At 49.7% G+C, this 25,748-nt stretch overlaps 1 protein-coding gene across 2 annotated transcripts in view; it reads right to left on the bottom strand.

Annotated features, from left to right (window-relative positions):
- Window positions 1–17,088: 17,088 nt before the first annotated feature.
- Mgll (monoglyceride lipase) overlaps window positions 17,089–25,748 on the bottom strand; it is a 105,601-nt gene continuing 96,941 nt past the window's right edge. For both annotated transcript variants that reach the window (XM_052719158.1, XM_052719157.1), the window contains exons 7-8: window positions 22,332–22,547; window positions 17,089–19,868 (exon numbers count right to left, since the gene is read on the bottom strand). In XM_052719158.1, the coding sequence (XP_052575118.1) occupies window positions 19,743–19,868; window positions 22,332–22,547 (342 nt within the window). In that variant the 3' untranslated portion in view covers window positions 17,089–19,742. The remainder of the gene's footprint in view (window positions 19,869–22,331; window positions 22,548–25,748) is intronic.

The raw sequence follows: 25,748 nt of genomic DNA, 5'->3' as shown, positions 1-25,748 counted from the left end.
CCTGGGGTGGATTCAGACGGCTGGATCCATTTGCTCCCCGGCAGAACGGACGACGGCTGTTCACTTGGTTCTGTGTGTGTGACTGTATCTCCCCCCGTTATTACCTTAACAAATCCCTGTTACTCTCTGAAACAGACTCCCCTGGATTTTTCATAATAAAACTCTGCACTTTTTCCTGTTTTTAGTGCTCTGTGTTTCACGGATGATTAATGTTGGGTGCACAGGAACACCAGGCTGGTCCTTTTCCAATGCTTGTGTAGGGCACAGCGTTAGAGGCTACTTGACTTGGACTCCATTTTCATCATTTTAATGCAGAAAATGTGTCCTATGGTATTGTAGTGGTGACTCGGTAGTTAAGAGTGCTTACTGCTTTTTCACCGTAACTCCAGCTCCAGGGGGTAGAAGCCCTCTTTTGCTCTTTGCAGGCACTCAGATATGCACACAAGCACACGCAAATACAATTCCTTCTTAAAGGGTTGGGGCTGGGGAGCAGGCTGGAAAGATGTCAAGCCTGAAGACCTGAAACTGATCCTCAGGACCCGAATGGTGGGAGGTGAGAACAGACTCCTGCCAGATGTAGTCCCACCTCCCCACTCCCTTCTCCCTCATGAGAAATAGTCAGGAAAAGTAGCCAGGCAGGAGGATCTCTGTGAGAACAGCCTGGTCTACATGACGAGTTCCAGGCAAGCCAGGACTAGAGAGTGAAATCTGTCTCAAAAGAAAAAATAAGGTGTCTCTGTGATGAGACTCTGTCACAAACCAGATTCCACAGTTCACCGGAATTGAAGACAGAACTTCACACACTCCGCATGTTCACACCACACTCGGTCTCATTTCATCTCTGTGGCGGAGTCGTCGAATGGACTGTTTCCTAGCTGGGTAAAGAAGCTCATGCCTATACACTCTGGAGGCTGAAGCAGGAAGACCAGAGAGTTCCTGCCCAGCCTGGTCTACATAGTGAGCCCAAGGTTGGCCTTGGCTATGATCGAGATTCTGTCTCAAAATGACTGCTCTTCATCCCATCTCGACAGGGCATTTGGGGGTGTGATCACAGAAAGCTGGAAAAAATATGATACATGTGTAATATATTCACATGTATGTGTATTAAACAATTTTACTTCACTAGATAGCTGTGTGTATATCTAGTGTGTATATCTATGTGTGGGTTTATGTATGTGAGCGTTCATCTCCAGAGGCCAGATGTGTAGGAGCCTCTTGAAGCTGGAGTTACAGGCAATTGTGAACTGCCTGATGCAGGTGCTGGGAACTGAACTCTGGTCCTCTGCAAAAGCAGGGCTACACAGAGAAACTCTGTCTGGAAAATCCCATTTTTAAAAATTCAAAATGGGCGCTGGCCTTGACTTGAAGCAAACCTCCTGCCTCAGCCTCCTAAGTGCTAGGAGTGTGTTTGTGAGCCACCAGACCTCCCTATTATCCTGCGCCTGTTGTTTGGTTGGTGACCTCAGATCGGGGGCCAGCATGTGTATTCAAGCACCGATAGGACTGTGATGTGAATACAAAGAGGCCAGTGTGTTGCTTTGCAACAGAGTCTTTTATGTAGCTCTGCTTTGGCTGGCCTTAAATTTGAGGCAGTCTGCCTCAGCTTCCTGAGTGGCTAGGGTTATAGGTGTATTTCATCACTCCCTGCTTCTTATGGGCCTGTTTTTATTTTGTGGTTTTGGTACAGGGTCTCATGTATTTTAGGTTGGTATTGAACTTGCTTTGTAGCAAAGGGTGCCCTTGAACTCCTGATCTTCCTGTATGACACTTCTTTAACCCTTGGATTACAGACATCCGACTCCTGAGTGCTGGGTTTAAAGGTATGTGCTTCTATGTCCAGAATCACTCACAGAAGTAGGCAGAGACCTGAAGAATGATAGTAAAGCTTAAACTGCCTATCATTGGTTATTCTCTAACAGTAACATGACCAATTTAACCTCTTTTTGTGGATAAATTTGTCCCAATCATGGAGAATATGTCTAAGAGGTAAATCAGTAGAAATCAAATATTGACTTAGGAGTCAGCTCCTGATGGACAATAAGGACAAGGGTTTATGGTAACAAGTTGATCACATGACCAAGAGAACATGGTCTAATTAATGGCCATGCAAACAAGCAAACAAGAATGAACGGGGGTAGGGGGATGAAGAGATGGCTCAGAGGTTAAGAGCACTGGCTGTTCTTCCAGAGGTCCTGAGTTCAATTCCCAGCAACCACATGGTGGCTCACAGCCATCTGTAGTGAGATCTGGTGACTTCTTCTGGCCTGCAGGGACACATGCAGGCAGAACACTATATTGTAATAAATAAATAAATCTTAAAAAAAAAAAAAGAATGAACAGGGATGACCCCCATAGCCAGTGACTCATGTCTCTCCTGACTGGGCAGATGGCGCATGACCATCCCATGACAGGGCCAGGGGGATGGACAAACAGCATTGGGCTCTCATCGGCTGAGCTCACATTTATGTCCAGAAAATAACCAATCTCAGTAAGAAACAACCAACTTCACTGTCCAGTTTCAGTCGTGGAGCCCAGAAGAAGCTTCGCACAATGTGGCTGGGTATGATCCCTTGTCTAGGCATGTCTCACTTTTTCTTAACAAATTTTCCCTTTGCTCACTCCTTTGCATTCCTTACCCCTCATCAATGAGAGAACAAACTGTCGAGCCACGGGCTCTGGTGTTTCTGGTGACCACTGATCGATCATTGATCACTCCCTGGATTAATATAACAAAGCCAAGAAAGGTAGCCTAGTTTCTCCACCACAGCTGTGGTAAAATATCCTGAGGAAAAGCAAGGGAAGAAAGAGTTTACTCAGTTTACAATCCAGGTCACTGTCATCTAGGGAAAGTAATTTAATCACTTAATCACTGCCACAGTCAGGAGCAGAGAGACAATATAGGCATTTCTTTTTTGTTACACTTTTTTTTTTTTAATTTACTTTCTGCTTTTTAATTTAATCTATTTTTTTAAATTTTTCTTTATTAAGAAATTTTCTACTCACTCTACATACCACCCACAGATCCCACCTCCTTCCTCCTCCCACCCCCCAGCCCCCTCTCCCAAGCCACCCCACATCCCCACATCTCCCAAATCAAGGTCTCCCGTGGGGAGTCAGCAGAGCCCGGCACACTGAGCCTAGGCAGGTCCAAGGCCCAATATAGGCATTTTTGCTTGTTGTTCAGCTAACTTACTCTATTCGAATATAGCAGTCCGGAGCCTGGCACGTGAGACGCTTGAGTCTCCTCAACAGTGAAGACAGTCTCCCACAGATGTGCGCACAGGACTGATCTAGAACGACAACCATCAACAAGCCCTGTCCTGAGGTAGTTCTGTGATCTCAATACACGTTGTCTTTTAAAAGATGATGCACACAGCAAGTTACATTTAAAAAAGACAGAGGGCTGGAGAGAAGGATTACTGATTAAGAGCACTGGTTGCTCTTCTAGAAGACCCAACTTCAATTCCCAGCACCCACATGATAGTTCACTCCACTTCCAGGAGATCCAGCGGCATTTTATGACCAAGTTCACCAGGCACCCATACAGTTGTGTCCTTAGATGCATCCATACATACATTTTTAAAATGGTAAGTTCAGAAAAAAGACACATTTTGGGCCGCAGATGTAGTGCAGTTTGGATAGGGCAAGTTTAGGATCCTTAAGGTACTGGATTTGATCCCCATGGTCAAATAAAACCAGTGTGGCAGCCCAGGTTTGTGATATGAGCATGAAGGAGGCCATATGAGAGGATCAGGAGTTCAGGATAGCCTCTGCTACATAGCAAGTTCGATACCAACCTAAAGCACATGTGACCCTATATAAGAGCCATGAAACAAAACCAGGCCTATAAGAAGCAGGCAGTGATGAGGCACACCTGTGATCCCAGCCACTCGGGGAGCCGAGGCACACTGCCTCAAATTTCAGGCCAGCATGGACTACACAGTACCAGGCCAGGCAGAGCTACATAAAGACCCTGTCTCAAAACAACAAAAAGCTCATTTAACAATGCCATTTTATTTCCAACATAGAAAACATCTTGCAATGATTTGCAGAGGGGTTAATGCCAGTAGAATTGATCAAGGTGGCCTTTGCTCCCAAGTGCAGGGCCATCCTCCTCAGCTTCTGAGAGGCACCTCGTCTCGTGCTGCAGAGAGGTGAGACATCCAGGTGACCCACAGTGCTAACAAGGCTGGGATCACCTTGTCAGCCCACCAAGTAGAATCTACTCAGCAATAATAAGAGTCTCCAAAGCTTGGCTTGTTGGGCTCTGTCAGCCATAGAGCATCCAGAGAGGACCACCCCAGTGTTCTCAGCAGCATCACCTTGTCTCATTCTCCTAGGTCTTGCCGACTAGAATGCTCCTTCACAGGAGGTCAGGTCTTCTAAAAAGTTACCTGGTTCTTCAAGTAACTGTGTGCTTCTTTATCACTATTTTTACTTAAGTGTGTGTGCAGATCACTCACACACTGTATGTTTGCACTTATGTGCTTGTACATGTGTGTCCTTGAATACATACACGTGTATGCTCAAACTTGTATGTATGTAGCACATGTGTTCCCTCAAATGTCAATTCACAGATGCTGTACACTTTGTGTTTTGGACACAGGCTTTCTCAAGGCCAGCAAGATTGATGCACCTGCATCAAATGGAGGCGGTGGTGGTGTATGCCTTTGATTCCAGCACGCAGGAGGCAGAGGCAGGCAGATCTCTGTGTGTTCAAGACCAGCCTGATCTACAGAGCCAGGGCCAAATAGAGAAACCCTGTCTTGGGAAACAAAACAAAACAAACCCAAAACACAAATCACAACAGCAAAACAAAACAAAAAAGGGGATGCACCTGTCTTCATCTCCAAGTGCTGGGGTGACAAGCTTCAGCAAGCCTGCTCGCCCTTTTTCTTGCATCCTGGGGAATGAACTCCTATCTCACAAGGAAAGCAGGTAATGTAAAATCAGACAGTCACTGTCCCGGTCCTCTTGTGCTTCTGAATCTCACCCAGAGTGTCGATTCACATTCTTGACTCGCTGCCCAGTCGTCTAGCCTAATAAACAACAGAGCCAGGAACAGCAGTGTGTGTCTATGCAATTTCTTCAAGGCCATCTCCTGGGTATCAGAGCTATGAGGGGTATTCTGTTCTTTTATTATGATAATGGGGAAAAGGAATGAAAGAAGGAAGGACAAAATCATGTTAGATGGGTATAGCGGTGCAAGCCTACCCCTCTTCCCAGATGATTCAAGCCTATGTCAAGTTCAAAACAAAACAAAAACCTGCATGGATCCCTCAGCCTTGACCAGGTGCTTGTGCTGGATACTCAGTGTATTCAAGGCCATACTTTTCAGCTTATTAACCATACACACTCCCAACATTTAAAAAAAAGCCATAAACATCTACCCACAGGAATTCCGAACTGTTCAGTCCCTCATTCTGATTCTCGTCTGTCTCCCTTTGCCTCTGTCTACTCGCTATGGGATCTGCACTTTAATTCTGTCCTTCCCCCAATTCCCATGGCGTCTAGAAAACTTCTTCTGTCATTGTGGTCCTCCACTAATCATGAGATGAGTTTGGTTAAGTCACGGCTGCAGTATTCTCTTATGTAAAATAGGATTAAAATCTATACTGATGCAATATGAACAGATATTAGCATTAAAGGGAATGTTGGAGTTAGAAGAGTGATATTGGGAACACTGGAGATGCAAATTAAAAGGGTTTGCAGCTGAGTCCTGTGGTGATATTTTGTTTGTGCTCTAACAAATAAAGCTCTAACAAATCAGAGTGCGGAGCTAGACAGTAGTTAACCATAGAAGCCAGGCAGTGGTGGCATACACTTTAATCCCAGCACTAGGGAGGAGGAAACAGGAAGCGATATGACTGGACAGAGAGAAGAATATAAGGTAGGCTGAGACAGGAGCTTGGCCCCCTTTCAGGCTGAGGAGTTGACGAGGTAAGAAGTGGCTGTGGCTTGCTCTTTTTGTCCTCTGATCTTTCAGCATTTACCCCTATGTCTGACTCCAGGTTTTTACTATTAAGACCAATCAGAATTCACACTGCAAGTATGAGACTGTCAAGTTGACCAGAGAAGAGAAAGAAGGGGGCTCCAGGGACAGAGCCAGTGTCAGCAGGCCAGCTAGTTCTCCCAAAGCCTCCTTTCCTGGGGGACATATTTGAGGGACCTCTGCCTTTTTACATATTCTTATTTCTGGTGTATCTAATTTCAATAGACTAGATCATAAGTAATAATAGCTTCTAACAGAACACTTCCTCCTCTTCCTGAAAGAAGACCAACCAGACTTCACTGTGGATTAGGAGCAGAAGATGAAGGAACCAAGAAAAGATTGCAGCTTGGTAGCTGTGGTAAACTTAGCTCCTTGGTAAACGGCAAGCTGGTCATGTAAACTCAAGAACAAAGAGAGGTTAGTCTAATTACTCTGTTGTGGGATGTCTTTCTGTATGCTGTGAATATGTGTTACTCCCATTGGCTAATAAATAAAGCTGCATTGGCCTATGGCAGGGCAGGATGGAGCCAGGTGGGAAAAATCCAAGAGAGAGACAGGAAGAAGAAAGGCAGAGACAGGAAGAGAGTCGCCAGTAAGACACAGAGGAAGCAAGATGACAAGGCAGAACTGAGAAGAGGTACCAAGCCACGTGGCTAAATATAGATAAGAATTAGGGGTTAATTTAAGTGTGAGTATTAGTCAATAATAAGCCTGAGCTAATGGCTGAGCAGTTATAAATAATATTAAGCCTCTGAGTGATTATTTTATAAGCAGCTGCAGGTCCGCTGGGGCCAAGTGGGACCCGAGAAACCTTCTGACTACATTACTCCATCAAAGGGCTAAGACCAGCAGCACCTGTCAGGTCAGAGAGTAAAACACCCACCAGAGCAGATGGTCAGCAGAAAACCAAGATGAACAAAATAAGTCAGAGAAGGGCAGGGGGGCTTCAAAGTGTGACCACCTCCCTTATTGGTTGAGCATCATGTGATCATCCCCCTGGCTGGGTCAGGAAAACATGCACAGAGCCTTGGGGCCTTTATTGGTTAGACTTATGATAAGCCCAGAGAATTAACCAAAATCACCTGCATCTTTGTTTAGTTTCTCTCATAAGTCCTGTGAAAAGCCCTTGGAAAGCAGCTCTGTGGGTTTCCCCCTCTTGGAACCCCTCCCACGGCCAGGGGTTTCACTTTTCCCTTAATGCTCCTTAGAAGGCTTTGCACTCACTTTGCTTAACTCCAGGTCATGTTTTTAATCTTCTTCAGAAACGATGAGCTCAGGCGTCACTGTCTCATGTTCACCTCTGGTGACTGAATGAAAATGCAGACAAGACTGCTCTCCGGTACGGTTGAGGAGAGGTTTTTATTGTAGATACAAGGAAGAGCAACCAGAAGCATCTGGAAGAGTCCAGACTGAATATGGCCGGCAGACTGAACTGGGAGGGTAGGGGAGAGATGGAGAGAGGAAGAGAAGAGAGAGGGGAGAAGAAAGGGGACAAAGAGAGGAGCCAAGGACCAAGAGGGGAACCAAGAGAGTGCGTACCCAAAGTGGCTGTTACAGAGGGACCAGAAAGTGGGAGGGGCAAAGCTCAGGGGCTGAAGAGGTTTAAATGGGGTGGTGAGAAGTGCTGAGAGGAGCCAGGACTCTGTAATAGTTGCTTGTGATGCTGAGACTGGTGGCCAGCTTCCACTCTGATATGTTGAATAGGCATCTCAGTTGGCCATTTGTCCCTGGTTTCTTTGAGACCTAACAGTGACCAGTGAGTATCTAGCATCCTAAATCTTGCACATCTGAGCTGAGAAAAGTGTCATCATTCTCAAAAACCTGCATCAATAGCTTGGGTATTAAGAATTAGCAATAGTGAGTTGTGAATTAAAATCACTGAGTTATGGAAGACATAACTCAGTGGTACAGTGCATTTAGCACACCAAGGTACTGTGTTCAATATCCAGGAGGAAGAAAAAAATCACTCCCATGAAACAACTTGGCAGAGATGATCTTAAATTCTCCGAGTGCCCATCCCAAAGCCATGTTTCCAGTCTTCATCCCTTGGAGTTGAAGTTACAGCCAGTTGTGAGTCATGCAATGTGGGTGTTGGGAACCAACTTGGGTCCTCTCCAAGAGCAGTGTATATTCTTAACCACTGAGCCATCTCTCCAGCCTCAGCCTCAGTTCTTGACATTGTTTTGCTACTGTCCATTCTCTCTTCATTCTGTGAGACTCCTCTCCAGAGCCACCCTCTCCTCTGGGTGTCTTTTCCTATGATCTAGTTTTCCCTCTTGGCTCAGCCTCCTGTGTACACCCAGAAGCTCCAGGGTGACATTTTTACTGTCTCCACTCTTAGGTCAGCTCTGTCCTTTTCCGCAGAGGAGCTGAGAGCACAGAGGCTGGTGTCCAGCAGTCTAGATTTTGTCAAGTCCGCAAGGTCCTTGTCTTGTTTCTCAGTTGCTGTGGCAAAATGTACTGACAAGAGCAACTTAAGGGAGAAGGGGATTGTTCCAGCTCACAGTTCCAGGTTAAGTCCATCACAGCAGAGAATCTGGGATGTGGAGAGGGGAGTCAAGGCAATGGGAACTTACAACGACTGGTCACGTGACACCTGCAATTGGAAGGAGAGAGCAATGAATTAGCATGTGCTTGCCTGGGCTCCACTTGCCCTCTCCATTGTGTACAGTCCGGGATAAGGGGTCCCACCCACAATTAATTGGTCTTCCCACATCAGTCAACCTAATCAAGACAATCCCTCACAGATATTCCCAGCTAACCCTAATCTAGACAACCTTTCACAGGTATTTCCAAGGCTTACCTCTTAGGTGTCCAGTTGACAATACTAGCCATCCATCATGGGTCTAGTCCTGTGATTGGGTAATTGTTAATCTCCATAGAGCTTCCTCTCTCATTTTATTAAGTTGATAATGGTGTCCACCTCATAGAGACAAACTGATCAGTAGAAGTAAAGTACTTAAGAAAAAAATGTTGATCTTAATATTATTATTCACCTGCTTGGCTCTAACACTTTAGCAAAGGGCTTTTAAGTGACTCAATAACTTGGAATAACTAAACTTAACTACAAGCCCCACCCCATCACTTCTTCATCTTTCTCTCAATTCCATTCTTGACCCTGGAGAGGGAATTACAGGCAGTTGTGAAATGTCCAACTTGGACACTGGAAACTGAACTTGGGTCCTCTGAAAGAGCAGTACATGCTCTTAACTGGGCCGCCAGTCCAGCCCCTATTGACATTTATTTTAGACAAGGTCAAATGTAGCCCTGATGGCCTCAGACTCGATGTACAGCCAAGGATGGTTTTAACAACCAACTCTATGGTCTCTACCTTCAGTGCTGGGGTTATGAGCATGTTGATATGGGAATATTGGGGTATCTTAGAGAATGATGGAGCCTTTCTCTGGCTTTCAGAAACTCAACAGCTATCCAAACAACCCTGAGTCAGTACTTTCAGGTTCTTGTCTCAAGAATTCAAATAATGAAATCCACAGACCACAGAGGATGGGTTTTATATAGAAGTTTGTTATAGTTTTATAGGTAGTCACTTAAATGCGGAAGATATAGGAAGAGAGGAGACAGAAAACACACCTAGAGCTACAGTACAGTGGGAGGGGTCTCAGGGAATAGGGTACAATCAGTGTACTGCTTTAAGGCTTTCTAAAGGACCTCATGGCAAAAACTGGATGTCCTGCCTAGTTTTGTGTCAAACTTGACACAAGCTAAAGTCACCTGAGAGGAGGAAGCCTCAGTTGAGCAAATGCCTCCCTAAGATTGGGCTGTAGGCAAGCCTGTAGGTCATTTTCTTAGTGACTGGTGTGGGAGGGCCCAGCCCATTGTGGGCATCTTGTCAACTTTTCAGTTATCTGACCTTCACAAGGCTGTCCCTGTTTCATGCTGGAGATTCAAAGTGCTTTATGATATTGTCAAATATTTCTCTGCTCTAATCACTGCTCAGTGCCTTAGAACCTGCAGAGACATGTCTTTTGGTCTGCTTATCAACTAACTGAGGGCCCCATTAGCTTCAGGATGGGGCTGCTCAAAGTAAATCAGAGTTAGGACTTTCAGCCAGTCCCAGGGGAGCAGGCAAAGGTCTAAGGTCAAGTTGATCTTTAGCAAATCATGATTGAGTAAATCACACCAATGTAACAAAGCTTCCGTAAAAACCCAACGGGACAGGCTATTGCGGGAGCAGTCAGATGCTGAACACGCGGAAATGCCTGGATAAGTTCTATGTTTGCAGCTACAGAGGGGATTAGCCATGCTCCTCCACAGCTTCTCCCATCCCTGGCTTAAGGCAACTAGAGTCATATCCTTATAATCCACCTTGTAACTTCACTAAGCAGATAAACTCCTACTTCGTGGTAGCACTAAGGTAGGGCAGTACAATCAGATTGGCTGACAATCAGGCACAAAATAACTCTAGCTGTAACTTGATATCATATCTTGAACCATCACTAAACTACTGAGCTCAGAGATTCCTTTCTTTAAAAATTGGACACAGGACATTTCATCTGAAATCCATCTTAATGCTATTAAGCCTGAAAAGAACCTTTAGTATTTAAGTAAGAACAGTAAGTGACTGGGTGCTGGGAGGCCCCAAAACTTGTGCTGAAATATCCAGTGCTATGGAACTGGAGAGATGGCTCAGCAGTTAAATACACTTGCTGTCCTTGCAGAGGACCTAGGCCCAATTCCCAGAATCCACATGATGGTTCACAATCATCTGTAACTCCAGTTCCAGGAAATCTGGTGCCCTCTTCTGGCCTTCAGAGGCACCAGGCATATACATGGTACACATACATACATGTAGGTAAAACACTCATATGTAAACTGACAACATTATCACTCCATGGTACAGTTAAGGGGAAGGTGTTTATTGTACATGAGAGAGAGAGAGAGAGAGAGAGAGAGAGAGAGAGAGAGAGAGAGAGAGAGAGAGAGAGAGAGAGAGAGAAAGAGAGAGAGAGAGAGAGAGAGAGAGAGAGAGAGAGAGAGAGAGAGAGAGAGAGAGAGAACGAATAGGCATCTGGAAGAGTCCAGAGCAGAAGGAGAAAGGAGTAGATTGAGCATGGCCAGCAGACAGGACCTGTCCAGAAGCAGGCGAAGAGAGAGAAAAGAAAAAACATGGGGGGAGAGTGCGAGAAAGCAGAGACAGGAGGAAGAGGGAGACAGAGGGGGGGCAAAATATCAGGGTTATAAGGAGAATGAGTAGCTGAGGGTGTTGGGCCTGCATTGCGAGACACCACCACCCCCCACCGAGCAAGACCACCATAGAGCTGATATCCAGTGCAAAACACACAGGGGTTTATTGATAACAATCAAGCTCTGGCTTGGTCCACATCCAACACACTGGCTAGCCAGGTGAAGGAGGACGGCCCTGAGCTCTCAGGGTGAGGGGTTTTTAAAAGGGAAAAACCCCAAGCAGGGTGGTATAAACCTTGGCATCATATGATTGGGTGACGGTGTGTAACCTTTGAATTTACTGGTTAGGGGTTACAGTTATCATTTTGGGGGCAGGCCTGAACAAGTCCCAGGCTTTGTTCTTGAGCTGCCATGGGGGCTGGCTGGCCTCGCACGTTCACATTGACCCATGCACGTAGCTCTAAGTTGGTGAGGGGTCCCAGACAGTAAACAACTGGCTGAACCTTGAACAGTCAGAGTACATGCAGAAAGGGAGCTACTGCAAGGACTATGTCTTTTGTTCATGGCCCTCCCAGAAACTGCTTGCTCAAGTCTCAGGAAACTGAAATTGAGGCCTGATCTCTGAGAGAAGACTGATAGCCTGTTATGGCTGCTTGATCCTTTCAGAGACACCAGCCTTGCTACTGTTAGGCAATGGGATCCTTCCTGCTCTGCCAAGCTACACAATTGTGAGCAGGTGACATGTTCTCCAGTGGGCTGTCCCAAGGGGCTAGACTGGCAGAGCCAGGGGCTGCAGAGAGCTGGAGTCTGGTTGCTGCAGGCTGTAAAAACCAGAGGGTCAGGACTCCAGGTGTTTAGGCTGGGGATTCATCACTCTGGGCTTTAGCCCACAGTGGCCTGGATAGCATGGATAGTTGCTGTCCATCAGCTGGCCAGGGCCCTTTTGCTGAGTCTACCCAGATGGAAACCATAGGAAAGGAGATGCTCTTCAAGCATTGGTCTTGGTTGCTCTTCTTCCTCTGTGTTGGACAGCAGCAGGTGGTGCGTGCAGCCTTGGCTATCAGGACCCGTAGCCCTGTGAGTGGCACAGCTCTGTGTGCACCTTAGAAATCCGACTCCTCCGCTGTTGGCGGCAGCCAGTGTTGCGCTCTTGTGTAGCTTGGCAAATCGAGTACTTTGTGCTTACCACAGTCTTGGCTCAAGATTTGGGACTCTTGGCCCTGAAGCCAGTTCTTGGGAACTCGCCCAGTGACCTGGGCCTGCAGTTTCTCTTCCCTGGTTCCTTCCAGCTTTTGGTGCGCCTCAGTCTCCACTCTCCAGAGTCTCCAGTCCTCCTCTTCCTGCCCTGGCAGCTCTTGAACTAACTGATCAGCTGCTTCTGGTGCTGTGCCCACTTTGCATGGTAGCCTGTTGGCCACTCGCTTGTCACGGCTGCTGCTGTTGCCTCTGCCTTCCCTCTGCTGATTTCTCTGTTACCACCTCAGCCCACATGACTGAGCACAGACAAGACCACTTTAAAGAAGCTCTTTAAGGGGGATGAATGCTATCCCAGCAGGGGAGGGAGCACAGGAGGATGTCTCCCTGCCATTCACGAGGGAGCCTGAGCAGGCTGCTGCTTATGCAGCTTGAGGAGAGCTGTTTGGGCCAACCCCAGCCTTGCCTCTTAGCACCAGGCACTGCAGTCGGTCTGCTAGACCACCAGGGCACGCGCCCCTTCCTCCTCTGGCTTAGTGGAAATGGCGACAGGGTCATCTAGAGCTCTCCCAGCCTCACACAGCCCTGGCTGTGGCCGTGCCTTCAGGAGCTGGGACACTCGTATGTGCCTGGCTGGGAGAGAACTTGTATAGTTGTCTTAAGGTGTCTGTGGAATGTTCCAGATGGCTGGTGCCAGCATAAGGGAGTGGAGCCAACAGTTCTTTTGTTCAGAAGCAAACTAGCTAGTCAGGGTGTCCCATTGCTTTTCATTGCAAAGTGTCTTTAGGTTCTGTTTATAGGAAAATGAACATGGGAACTTATCACCACTATTAGTGATTTTTTTTTTTAAAGATTGGTTTCTTTTGAGTCTGGGACACATACCTAGAGTGACTTCAAAACTAGTCATGTAGCCTAGAACAGCCCTGAACTTATGATTCTCTTGCTAGGAGAGCACTGTGCCTAGCAATTTCAACAGCTACCCAGGGTTCCAGGAAGATGATGCGGCCTCCCTCGTCTGGCCCAGGGCTACACCTCCTGAGTGGGGAACTTTAGCTCCACGGCTAGTGTTACAGCTCAGGTCCAGAGTCTGAGACCTTGTAAACCCAATACCACTCCCAGCACAGTGTGCACTCCTGCTTATAGGTCCAGAAAGGGACATTTGCACCAATCAGGGCCACACTTTGGCTATCCTTCCATTTAAATTCCATTTGGGTCAATCACAGCTTCCTGTCAACCACCAGGGGGCGCACATCTGAGCACCCAGGAGGGTGAACAGGTCCCTGAGGTCCATTTGGCGTGTAACCTGCTGAGAGCAGCCATGGAGACCTCAGCTGATGGTGTACCATTCAGCAGCCCTGGTCAAGGTATGGTCTCAGCTCTGACTCTGCGAGCAGTGTTTCTTTTGAGGGGACCGACCTGGTTCTATAGGACAAATATTTTTGCTCCAGGGTACAGCCCCTCCCTCAAGGCTAACTGCCTTCATCTGAGGGATGGTGTGCCCTGGGAGGCTGTCCTGTCCTGAGGGTTGGCCTGACATGGAGGGGCATTCTATCCTTCTGGGCTCTGCAGTTCCTGGATTCCAAAGTCAGTGCAGTTTTGGGGCAATGACTATTTCTGTGCCTTTGAATTTGAAGTGGGATGTGATTAATATGCTGGGGTACAGAGGTGAGCAGCTGACCCAAAGGAACAGTCACAAAATGAAGGCAGAGGTGCCAGACTGTCACTCTGCTGCTTCTCTGTGGGACCAAATGAGGAGCCAGAGCCTTTTTAGAAAAGCAAGTTTCTAAAGACCTCTTTGAAGATCTGAGGGGATGGAGCTGTATAACATCTATAATGGGGTTTTAGAATGAAGAAAACACACCTGTCTCTCACCTAACAGTTTATATTTTACATTTCAGTGTGTTGGAACCCAGGGCTTGCACTCCTCTCCCAAGCCACAGCCTAGCCCTTTGGTTATGTACTGAATAGTTTTAAGGCTGTGCGGTCTGGGGAAAGTGGCTGGTTTCTCTGGTCGGACATGAATGGGCCTCTGACAGTTGACTGGCTGCACAGGTTGCTCCCTCTCTGCAGGGTTTGTGGGTACACTGTTAGAACACCTATGGTGGGCTTTTTTGGGTCCTTGGGGAGGGGACATCTGTCCAGGTCTGGGAGAAGGGTGGAAGTCCTCAGGTCTCAGTAGTTTTCCATGATGCTGGCCTTTAGGCCTTGCTGTAGGGGCAGAGGAGTGTATGGCTCTGCCTCAGCTGTGGTTGCAGTAAATCACTGCAACCTTGGGTTTTCAAACAACCACAGAACCCCACCACCCATGGGGCCATGACGGGGCTCAACCAGTCATTCGTCATGTGAACCCTGCCTCCCTGGGAAGCAGAACCAGAACTCCAGAAAATAGACAGTGAGCATCATGGGCTGACTGGCAGTCTCCTTCCCTCCAGTGGTCACAGAGGTGGGCATTCTCTTCTCTCCCGGACCCTGATACCCCTGTCACCTACCTCTTGAGCAGCTTTGTCCCATCTGTCGGACACTGCCAGCTGGGCCCTGCCCCACTGTTCGGTCTTCTCCCTATGCCGCCATGTCTTCTCTCTTTACAGGCCTCCATGCTGCAGGTCATCTGGCAATAGCCCACCATGTCCCGTGTCTGAGTCCCACCCACTTCCTCTTCGCTGACTGGTGCCTCATTTCCCAGCATCCCCAGCTGTGGCCATGCCACAGGCAAGTTGGTTCTAATATAAAGACGTACTAGATGCAGTTTCTAATTTCTGTCCTAGTCTTTGAAAGTTGCACGCCCACTTCTCCTCCCCCGGTGGCTCATCCGTTCCCTCTCATTGCTGTGAACCAAAGTCCCTGGAAAGAAGCTGGCCCTGCCACGGAACCTTCTGCAAGACTGACGAGAACGTCAAAGGCTCTAGAGAGGCTGAAACAGGGCAGGGCCAGAACCTAATTACAATTTATCGTGGGCTGTCTCTAGCCTCTTTAATAGCCATTCCTTGCCCACCTCTGTGTCTGACCAAACAGCCTTGTGATTAATAGGAAAACCCTTTGAAATGTGTTAATCTAACAGACCAACAGCTTCCATCAACCAAAAGTGTCATCAGATAGCACCTAAGGTCTATAGCATAGTGTTGTGGAATACTGTTTTGAGATGTTACATTTGTTTATGCTCTGGAATATTTGTTTAATGATGCAAAGATGTGTTGCATTCTTTTATGTTGCATTTCTTTAACTCTGGAGCTGTGTTATTTTTGCCTGTCTAAAACACCTGATTGGTCTAATAAAGAGCTGAACGGCCAGTAGCTAGGCAGGAGAGAGAAACAGGTGGGGCTGGCAGGCAGAGAGAATAAATGAGAGAAGAAGAGAGAGAAGAAGGAGGAGTGAGAAAAGGAGAAAAGGACACCAGGGGTCAGCCACCCAGCCCCACAGTCAGCCACGGAGTAAGAAGGAAAGAAAGGAATATAGACTAGAGAAAGGTAAAAGCCCAGAGGCAAAGGGTAGACAGGATAATTTAAGAAAAGCGAAATAGAAGCAAGCCAAGCTAAGACCTGGCATTCATAAGTAAGAATAAGTCTCCGTGCATTAATTCTGGAGCTGGGTGGCGGAGTAAGAGTGAAGAACTGCGGCAGAGACTTCCCTGATTTGCTCTCACTTGCTATATTAGTTACTTTTTGTTGCTGTGATAAAGCGCCGTGACCAGGGGTGACTTAGTCCATTCATAGTGACATACTTCCTCCAGCAAGACTCCACCTCCTAAGGGTTCTGTAGCCTCTCCAAACAGCGCCACCAACGGAGACCAGGTATTCAAATACCAGAGCCTATGGGGACATTCCTTATACAAACCACTCCACCTGTGTCCCTACCGTTTCCGTCAGTGTACTTGAGAAGTGCCTTGATTCATGACTTCGTTCGGTTGCTATAAAACTATCCTCTTTGAGGTGAGAACTGCTTTATGTTTTATTTTGTCACTCCCTCTTCCCTCTCTTGTTTTTCATTCACCCCTTTCCAGCCCCCCTCCCCAATTAATTCTCACCCATTCTCACTCCTGATGCTCGTTTGTTTACTTCCTTTCCCTCTGCCCCTCCCCCCACTCATTCATTCCCTCTCCCCCATCTACAGCCCCAGGACAGGGTATTTCCGGGGACCCTCAGGACAGGATGGAACATGCATTTCTCACCTTATAACCCATGTAGGAGGCAGAGGGCTGCCCAGAGGACACGTCGTGGGACATATGCAATGACACGGGGGCGTGAGAGAAAAAGCAGGGACAGGGCTTGGGGAGGCCGTCAGTGACTGGCTTGGTGGGGACCTCTGAGGGGGCTGCTGTCCCCTAGCAGTCAGACAGTCCGATTTTGGTGACACTCCGAAGGCAGAGCTGTTAGGTCAGGGAGATTCTGGGGAGCAAGGGGAGGTGCCCAGGACGCCAGCGACAGATGTTCTGGACTACCCTTGGTCAGGGAGCAGACATGAGTCGAAGACGGGGCTTGGCCATGCTGGGCACCCACCATGACAGCAACAGAGCAGCAGGCAGTTACGGCTGCCTGAGCGCTGGGGGCGGGGGTGGGGGTGGGGGGGCTTCAGCATGACCTCCCCAAGAACGGATGGGAGAAGATAAAATCCACGCATCCAGTTGGCATTGGGCCCTGGAAGGGCTGTTGAGTTGACACCAGGTGACTGGCACATGACACTTCATTGCTTCCAGCATAAGCCTGTGGTTCGCTTAGCAAAAAGGGTTGACACGTAGAACGAGAGGCAGACAGACACGGGTCTCTCCAAAAGCACATGGTTTATTATTGTGAGCTGTAGTGCACATCGGTTTCTTTAGTAGTTCTAAGCCAGTACAGGTTCCCCACTAAGAGTACACGTGGGGTGTGATGGAGCGCGGTGACGGTGACAAACCAGTGAGCCACTGTGATCCCTAGATAGTTACATTAGCAATAGGAGAGAAAGGGAAGTGTGAGGTGGCCTGGGGGTGGGATATGAGCAGAGCCCTGTGGTATTAGAGCACCCCAACTGCTCTCATGGTGGTTCCCAGGACACCCGGAAGCTGAGGGGCCCATGGTGGAGGGTGGCGGTTCCCCTACCTGTCTCTGCTGAGGAACTGGAGCTGAGTGGTTGAGATGCCCCACTACCTGCAGGTGGCACCCTTTCCTAAAAAGCTTTTCAGGAGCTAAGTCCATCCTTGTTGGAGAAGGTGCTAAGTTCTTGAAGGTGCTTGGGTCTGGTTACCCCCTCCGTCACCTGGGGAGGACTCTCATGGCCCCCTGCTGGCTTCCACCCTCTTCAGGAAAAGCCTTATGTGTCTTAGCATTCCTTCCACACCCCAGTCCCTCTGCGTCCTGGGGATGAGGTGACTACGAAGCTGGCTTGTCCGGCTTCCTGAAGTGCCAAGGGCAGAGTCTGAACAAGGCTGGCCCAGCTCTCCACAGACAGCCCTGCGCCGGCCCTGATTTTGTCATGCAGGACATGATGCATTCACGTCCCTGTCCCCTCTCTTTCAGATTTCACAGGACAGTCCCAATTTCAGATCATCCCCCACCCCTTTAGTGTTAGAGATTCTTTAACCAGACACACATGCATTGCTGTAAATGAAGTCACACACAAAAGCCACCAGCCCGGGTGCTGGCATGTGGTTTGGAAAATGGCATTGTCAGCATGTGCTTCTGGGAGCAGCCCTGGGTGGCTCCTGGTAAGAGTCATGGATCTGGGCCCGGGGCACAGTAGTCTGGAGTGGGGTCCTTTTTTTTTTTTTTTTTCTTGATGGAGAAGAGAAACACCCCATGCCGGTCTGCTGCTGTCCAGGGCTCCCTGAGCAGCCGGGAGTGCTGACTGCCCCTCTTAGCCCACTTGTTATTTTCTGAAGAGACCCAGAGCTAAGAGGGGGCACTGGACAGCTCCTGGGCCCTGCCTTCCCTGCATGCAGGGCTCCTGCCTGCTGAGGGGGATGGTGTCCTTATGGCCTGTAGTAGGTGGCCAGCTTCTGACTGCCATGCATGGTCAGGGCCACTGGTGAGGCCAGAGGGCCCTCCCTGGGTCCCAGGATAAACTCCAGAAAGGACAGGGCCTAGGTTGACAGGCGCCTCCTCCAAGACCACAGGGCCCTGGATTGCAGCTTCCTGGAGGATCAAGGGCCCACTCCCCCCTCCCTGCAGCTGAGCAGTTCGCCCTGGCAGCAGCGCCCCTTCCCAGGGTCCTCTGTGCACTAACAAGACTCCTGAGGTAACAGCAAGCCCCTCTGTAAAGACGAAAGTGCTCCAAGAGGGCAGTGAGCCCCGGTTATTGCTGGCGCTAAGTGAGGCCTGGGGCAGGCCTCTGGGCGGGCACCTGAGAGGTCAGGGGGCTTGGGCTTCACTGCTCCAGGGCAGCCTCTATGAGGCCAGGTGGGCCATCCTGCTGCCACCTGCGATGGGGTGCAGACCGCTGTGGTCCTCGTCTGCGGGTGGTCACTGAGTGCTCTTGCTGCCCTGGGCAGGCAGCCAGCACCATGGCTTCGTGAGAGTCTTCCAGGCCACCAGAGGTAGCTGTGCTACTGGCAGGAAATTCCTAGTGGCTCTGGACAGAGGGACAGCCCAGGCCACAGTCCTCCATCCCCTGTGTAAGAAGAGCCAGCTGGTCCTCAATTAGGGGACTGGGGCCCTCAGCAGACTGGCCCCATGTGGGGTACCAGTTCTTCCAAAGCGGTCCAAGCTCCATATAGTCTTTACTTTAGAATATATTGTATATATTAAACACCTATCTTCAAAGCCACCCTCCTCAGCATGGAGTACTTAGCGACCTGAGAGAAGGGACCTTTCTAAATACATACGACATGCTGTGGGTAACCCAACTCCCAGCAGGGGGGCAAGAGCTGTGTGGGGAGAAGAACTTCAGGGCCACCCTCCCTCCCAACAGCCTGGCTTTCATCTGAGACGCCGCTGACCAGGTCATAGGGTGGCTGCCCATTTTGAGGAAGTGCCTTGGAGGGCCACGTGAGCCTACTAAGGAGCTAGCTCTGGGGACACAGGCCACCTCATCACATGCCAGAGAACAGCCAGTCAGAGGGGGCTTGGGACAGGAGGAAAGAGACCTCTGATTATTGCAGGCTGGGACAGGGGACTGCAAGAGAGTCCCTGAACCCCACGGGAGCTGGGAGAGGTGGGCAGAGGCTGCATTTTTTTTTTTTATTCAAAGGACATCCCAACACAGTCTCTGTGTGGAAAATATACTCCCTCTTTCATAAAGTGCCTACCCCCTAGGGTGGTAGAGCCAGTGGCCAGTAGCCTTATATATGACAAATTATCTTTTTTTTTTTTTCAGAGTAAATTGCACTAGGGGTCCGTCCAATTTGTGATTCTTTTTTTTTTTTTTTTTTTAAAGTCAGCCGGCACTGCCCCTCCTCTGCCTGCTTCCCCCAGACCACAAGCTAGTTGCCTGGCCAGTACGTTCAGGGTGGGCACCCGGCTCCTGTTGCTGCTGTCCTGTGAGAGACCCACGTATTTATTTCATGGAGGACAGAGTTGGTCACTTCTGGAAGCTCCTTGTGGAGAACGTGGTAGGCACCTTCATACATCTGCAATCAGAAGAGCCAGGGAGTTAGACCTGGTGTGGGGGACAGACAGAGCACAGGAGCGCACAAGGTCATACTTATGAGCTCACTTGGCAATCATTCCCAATGTTCCCCCTAGTTCATTTTCAGATGGGACATTGCCATGTTGTTTAGGCTAGCCCTAAATGTCTAGCCCTAAGCCATCTTCCCATCTCAGGCTCCTGGTAGCTGAGAAGGCAGGTATGGGTCGCCTCTAATCACAAATTACAATTTTGCAACAGTCTGGGCATTCCGTGCTGTTCCCGGGGCTCTCCAGTACAGCTTAGATTCCCCAGAACCTTCCTGCCAGGAAGCTCTGTCCATCTTCACACCCCCATCACTTCCATCACCCACCCCATCTCTACTCCCCTCCTCCCACAACCCATAGCAGTGGCCCTTGGCCAGGTCTCCAGGGATCTCACTTGCCCTACCCAGAGACACGTGATGTTTGGATGACTCTGGACTTACCAGCAGCGTCCAGAGGCAGATCAGCGGCCCTCCAACACACTGTGGTTCTGTTCTGTCCTGGTTAGCTCCCTCCCTTTCTGGTGGCTCCTATAGCTCCAACAGTCTAGTAACCGCTCATGGCTTAGAAACGTGTACTACGAGGCTAACGAGGATGTCCCTCCAGTCAGCCCTCTTCGGAAGTGAGACTTATATACTTGCCATTTGCCTTAGGACTTCTCTCTGCTGTCTGCTGGGGTCACCAGTCTCAGAGGGGCACTGCAGCCTCCTTGCTCTTACAGGCCCAAACCCCAGGAGCAAGCATCCTTCAGTACTGTGTGGAGCAATCAACACAGCCATTGCCCCCGGTCCCTGACTTCTCTAAGAGCACTCAACATGCCTCTTCTATTTTCAGCTAGTCGACGGGCTACAGAACACCAGGACACAGCCACCTCACTGCATTTGCCCCTGGCCTGCCTGTCCTCCTGCCTCTCCCTCCTCACTCTCCCAGCCTCGGGAATCATAATTTGAATGTTTATAGTGCAGGCTCAGGGATTTAGTTCATGCATGTCCATAAGAGCACGCCACACTTAGCTTTCTGAGCCTGGCTCATTTTGCTTTCCAGTACATGTACCATCCTCCAGAAGCCTCCATGTGGCGTGGGCACTAACTCTTGAGGTGGGATTGTGCTCAGGCATCTCGCCTCTGAAGGCGACATGCTTGCTTCCTCGCCTCAGCTGTGAACACTTTATCTCATGAGCTCCTCCCCCCCCCCCGCACCCCCCCTCCCGGGCCAGCCTTGTTCTCACAGTTCCCCCCTGTGCCAAAACCAAGAGCCTGCCATCCCCCCACTTCCCTTGCTTGGTCTGGAATGTTCCTCTGTGACTTCCTTCCCTGTAGGTTTTTGGATTGCCTGCGTCATGGGAGGGGAGTGCCCCAGCATCCCTCTGTCTTACAGACCCTGAACCCTTTCCACAGCTAGTCTGAGCATCCATTTTCTCTTTGCTCACCTACTGGGTTAGGGGCTCCAGAAGTGGGGGAGTCTTTGTCAGACGGTCCTTGGGACCTCCACAAAGTCAGAACTCAATGAACAGGAGTTGCAGAAGCGACGGATGACCACTGAGTGAGTAAAAAGCAGATTCTCCTGCGAGTCTGGGGCTAGGATGGGACCCCGGGCCCCCCGATGAAGCCAGAGCTCCACCACTGAGAAGCCCTTGATAATTTGCAAAGACACGAGTCTCTGCCAGAGTGCTGCAGGGTTGGGAGGGACTGTGGACTCAAGTCCAAGGACCTCAGTTCAAATACTGACTCCACCACTTTTGGAGCGTCACCTAGCTGTCTTTGTAACACAGTGAGGATATAGCCCAGATTCTGTGGCACCCTCACATCTGCCCAGGCCAGGAGCCCAACAATGTGGGCAAGGGGGTGGGTATGCTTCAGTTTCAGGCTTCCACATTGACTAGTACTCAGCAGGGCCTCACCACCTCAGTTGGGGTGCCTCTTAGTTCAGTGGGACAAAAGGTAAGTCTATCTGGACCCAGAAAGCATCTGTCTTGAAAGCCACTGAGTGGCACTCTGTTCCCTGTGTCAAACATGCCACATCATCAAGTTGTGGCCTGTCCTCAGGGGCTCCAACCACAGAGCCAACCCCTGCAGATGCCCTTGCAGACCAGACTTGACCAAGTGCCCCAGAACCTGCGCTCCCCGACCCCACGGTCCCTGTGTCTCCTGAGGCCCCAGGACCTGTGGACTCTGAGCAGTGGCAGGTGCAGAGGGCACTGGGGAACTGCAGGGAGCCCTGCAGCTTGGATAAGACATTGTCTCCTGTGCCCAGCTGCAGCTTTCTTCTTGCCCATACCATCGGATTAGCTTCCTCCTCTGTGAGGTTCATTTTTGTGACGCCCAGGTGCTGTCACAAAGCTCATTTGCCTCTAACCTCTCACCATTACTTTGCAGCCAGGCTGGCCCCCAAGACCCCTTGGGACATGGCCTCCTGCCCCTTACCTTGAGTGTCTTGTCCTGACTCCTGGACGATTCCATGAGCAGGTAGGCACCTTTGCTGTCACACAGCCGGTCAGCAGAACCCTGCAGCAGCAGGAACGGCAGCGTCAGCTTGGGCATCGCACGCTCCACCCTGGAGACGGCGTTCAGCAGCTGTATGCCAAAGCACACCTTCACCCCTGCGCGGCAGATGAGTGGGTCGGAGTCATACAGGTCGACCTGAGAGGAGGAGATTCTGTCAGCTTGTGGGCTCCTGAGAGGGTGTCCTGCCTGCCCAAGGGTTGTGGAGACTGGCAATGTGTTCAGCTCCTGGAACATGGGTCTGTATTGTGCTCAGCACCTCTGTGCTCGGACCTGAACATATTTCACACACAGTTCTGACTCAGCACACACTGGGGAGCGGGTCCAGGATCCCCAAAGTCTGAGATGCTCAGGCACCTCATGGAGCTTGATATATTGTCTGTGTAGAGCCCACACACACCCTTCCCTGTGCTTCAGTCATCTCCAGATGCTTATCAGATGTAGGCCAAGGTCGGTGCTATAGAAATGCGGGGCTGTGCAGGACAGATAAGAAACAGCTGTTCGGATTCTCCCATGTGGAGTCCAAGGAAATGGGGGGGGGGCGCTGGCTGTCCACATAAAAGTCTGTAGAAATTTTCTAATACTAAGGTGGATTTTTACAAATATAAGCAGCAACATAGCCATGCATGGTGACACATGCTTATAATCCCAGCCCTTGGGAGGCTAAAAGTAGGAGGAGCTTAATTTCAAGGTCATATTGACCTTGTCTCAAAATATACATACAAAACCAAAACAAAGTACAAGAGCCCCATGCCATCTACTCAGGTTATTTGGCACAAGCAGCTCTGACAGTGCTGAGGCATTACGGCGGGGTTTTTTTTTGTCCTCCTCATTCCCAGGGCTGTCCCTATGTGGAGTGATGGGCATGCAGATAGGAGGGCTGGAAAGCAGGGGCTGGAGCAGGAAGCCCTTCCCCTTACAAGTCTCTTAGGCTCCCCAGAACAGGTGTGGAGCCGTGACACCCATTGCTTGCTTTTCTCCTTGCAGACAGACTCTGAGCAGATAAGACTTTGAGACAACCAGATGGAGGGACCAAAGTGAGGAGAACTGAAGGCTGCTGGGCCTGAGACAAGCAGGGGGTCTCTGAGCCCCGACTTAAGATTACCCACTTCTGTTGCCTGGACGGGGCTCCCACCCCTCCAAAGGCTTGGCCCCAATTCCAGACCCATGTAAGAAGGGACAGGCCGTCCGTCCTGCAGTCACTCTGACATCCTGGATCTGAGCCCCTCCAAGCTGACCATTTGTGATGAGCTGCACGAGACGGATTAAACACTTCTTGCAGCTGAGCTGGCGAGAACCCCCACAGAGCCAGGCCATCTGTTCGGCAGACTAAGAGAGGACTCGGGTCTGACAAAGCAGTGCAGGGGCAGTGTGGGGACAGCTGGCCATGAACCCAGGCCACCATAGGTCTCTTTCGGGGTCTCCAGGGAAACTTGGAAGAGAGTTCTGGGGCCACCAGAAGAGCCCTAGGCTTGAGGTCGGCCAAGTCTTGATGGTAACAGTGAGAGTGGCGGCAAGGTCTGTGCCACCTATCAAAAACACGCCTTGGGCATAACCTGGTGTTGGGGGTGCCATTCAGGACCCCATGTGTAGCAGAACAACAGCTGCCGTCTGAGCTCCTCCTACAGGTGCAGTGCCTCACAATGGAATCAAGACTCTTCTTACCCACACGATACAGGAGAGGAAACCAAGGCACGGAGAGGTCCAGAGGCCCACTGGTATTAGTACCTCAGCTCCTGTTCTCCTTATAGAGCCCTTGGTATTGGGCAGGGCATATAACCTTCCAGCTAAAGAGTACACATCTCAGCCTCTCTTGCAGCTAGGTGTGGTCAGGTGACCAGATCCTGGCCAATAAGAAGCAAGTAAAGGAACTAGCCATGTGCTTTGGGTCAAGGATTTGCTTTATTCTCTAAGGAGTGAGAGGAACTACTAAGGCAAGGGTCACACCTAGAAGTGTTCAGTAACAGAAAGGGTGTGTTGACTCTGAGAAGGCATGGCGCAGAGGAAGGAACCTGATCCTGTCTACCATACTGCTACTTGTGAATATGTTCATGCTGCATCTATGCTAGTCTCCTCCAGGATCTGGGGATAATGGCCTTGGGGGCTCCAGCCCACCTGCTGTACAAAGTCAACTATTAATATCCTTCCAGAGGCTTCATCCTGCTCCCTGGAGTGCTCCAATATGCTAGGTCCCAGAGGAGTCTACTCCTGGGTTTAACTGCTTCCTGGCCCCAGCCACTTCCTGATTTTGGCTTTGTTTCTATTTCCAGGTCACATAGACATTGTTTACACAATGGCACCTTCTAGGGAAGGAGCACCAACCATGCCAAGGAAAGGCAGATCCCAGACAGAACTGTAGCAAGGACAGGAGGGAGGGAGGCACATGTGCCATTCAGGGAAATTGAGGGAGGCTCCAAATCCTTTGGTCTGGTCACTGTTTGCTTTTTTCTCTCTTGTGGCTCTAAGGGTGGAGGCAAGGACTTCAGGCATGTCTAGAGAGAGCTGTACTGAGTCAGCTCGGCTAGCATTTTGGAGATATTCATGGTCATCAGGGCTAAGGATGGGATGAACATGGGTGGGGGGAGTGACTAGCTATGTAGCATTTATACAGGGTCAACACCTGGTTGGATACCTTCCTTCCTGCTGTGGGAAGTAGGGTCCCTGAAATGGCTGTGTATCTCTCACAGCTGTATGCGGTGCACAGTGATTTTAATAAAAGAGCTCTCTCTGTGTGTTGTGTGTGTGTGTGTGCTGACAGCTTTGTTTTTGTTCCCAGTGTGTTAGTGTCAAGTGCACTTGGCCCAGAGACGAACCTGAGCTCAAATTCTGACTTCACTAACTGCTGTTGGGTGAATGAATGATTTGCTCTCTTTTGACCCAAGCTTCCATAACTTCCAAGGTTACAGGGGGACAGAAGGGGCTATGGTGTCCAGAAGGTGTGGAAATAAGGTTATTGCTTCAGGAAGCTCCACAGAGAACAAGACTCAGGACCGGCCATTGTAAAGTGGCACCAACAGTGTTGGGTGGGCCGGAGGACTGTGCCACAGCAAACCCAAGTAAACCTCTGTGGTCTTCCGGCCAAGGGAGCCGCCTGCTTCCCCCGACCCCACTTTCTGGCCTTTCCCCCTGTGCTAGCCCTAACACCTGGCTGCAAAGTCCTCTCTCTAGTCCTCCACCATCCTGCACTGGCTAGTCGGGGAAGCATTGTTGTTGGGTGCTTTGAGGCGTTTCTAGCTGTAGGGCACCATGGGCAACGTGCCATCTAAGGATGAGCCTCGAGACTCCCACTGTATGCTGCTGGGTGGTGCCTCTTCTCACCATTTCCCTTGGGTGGGTGAA

This window comes from Peromyscus californicus, unplaced genomic scaffold (genome assembly GCF_007827085.1).
Source record: "Peromyscus californicus insignis strain IS unplaced genomic scaffold, ASM782708v3 Scaffold_6__1_contigs__length_162567912, whole genome shotgun sequence".
Taxonomy (NCBI): domain Eukaryota; kingdom Metazoa; phylum Chordata; class Mammalia; order Rodentia; family Cricetidae; genus Peromyscus; species Peromyscus californicus.
This window is presented reverse-complemented; position numbering and strand designations above follow the sequence as displayed.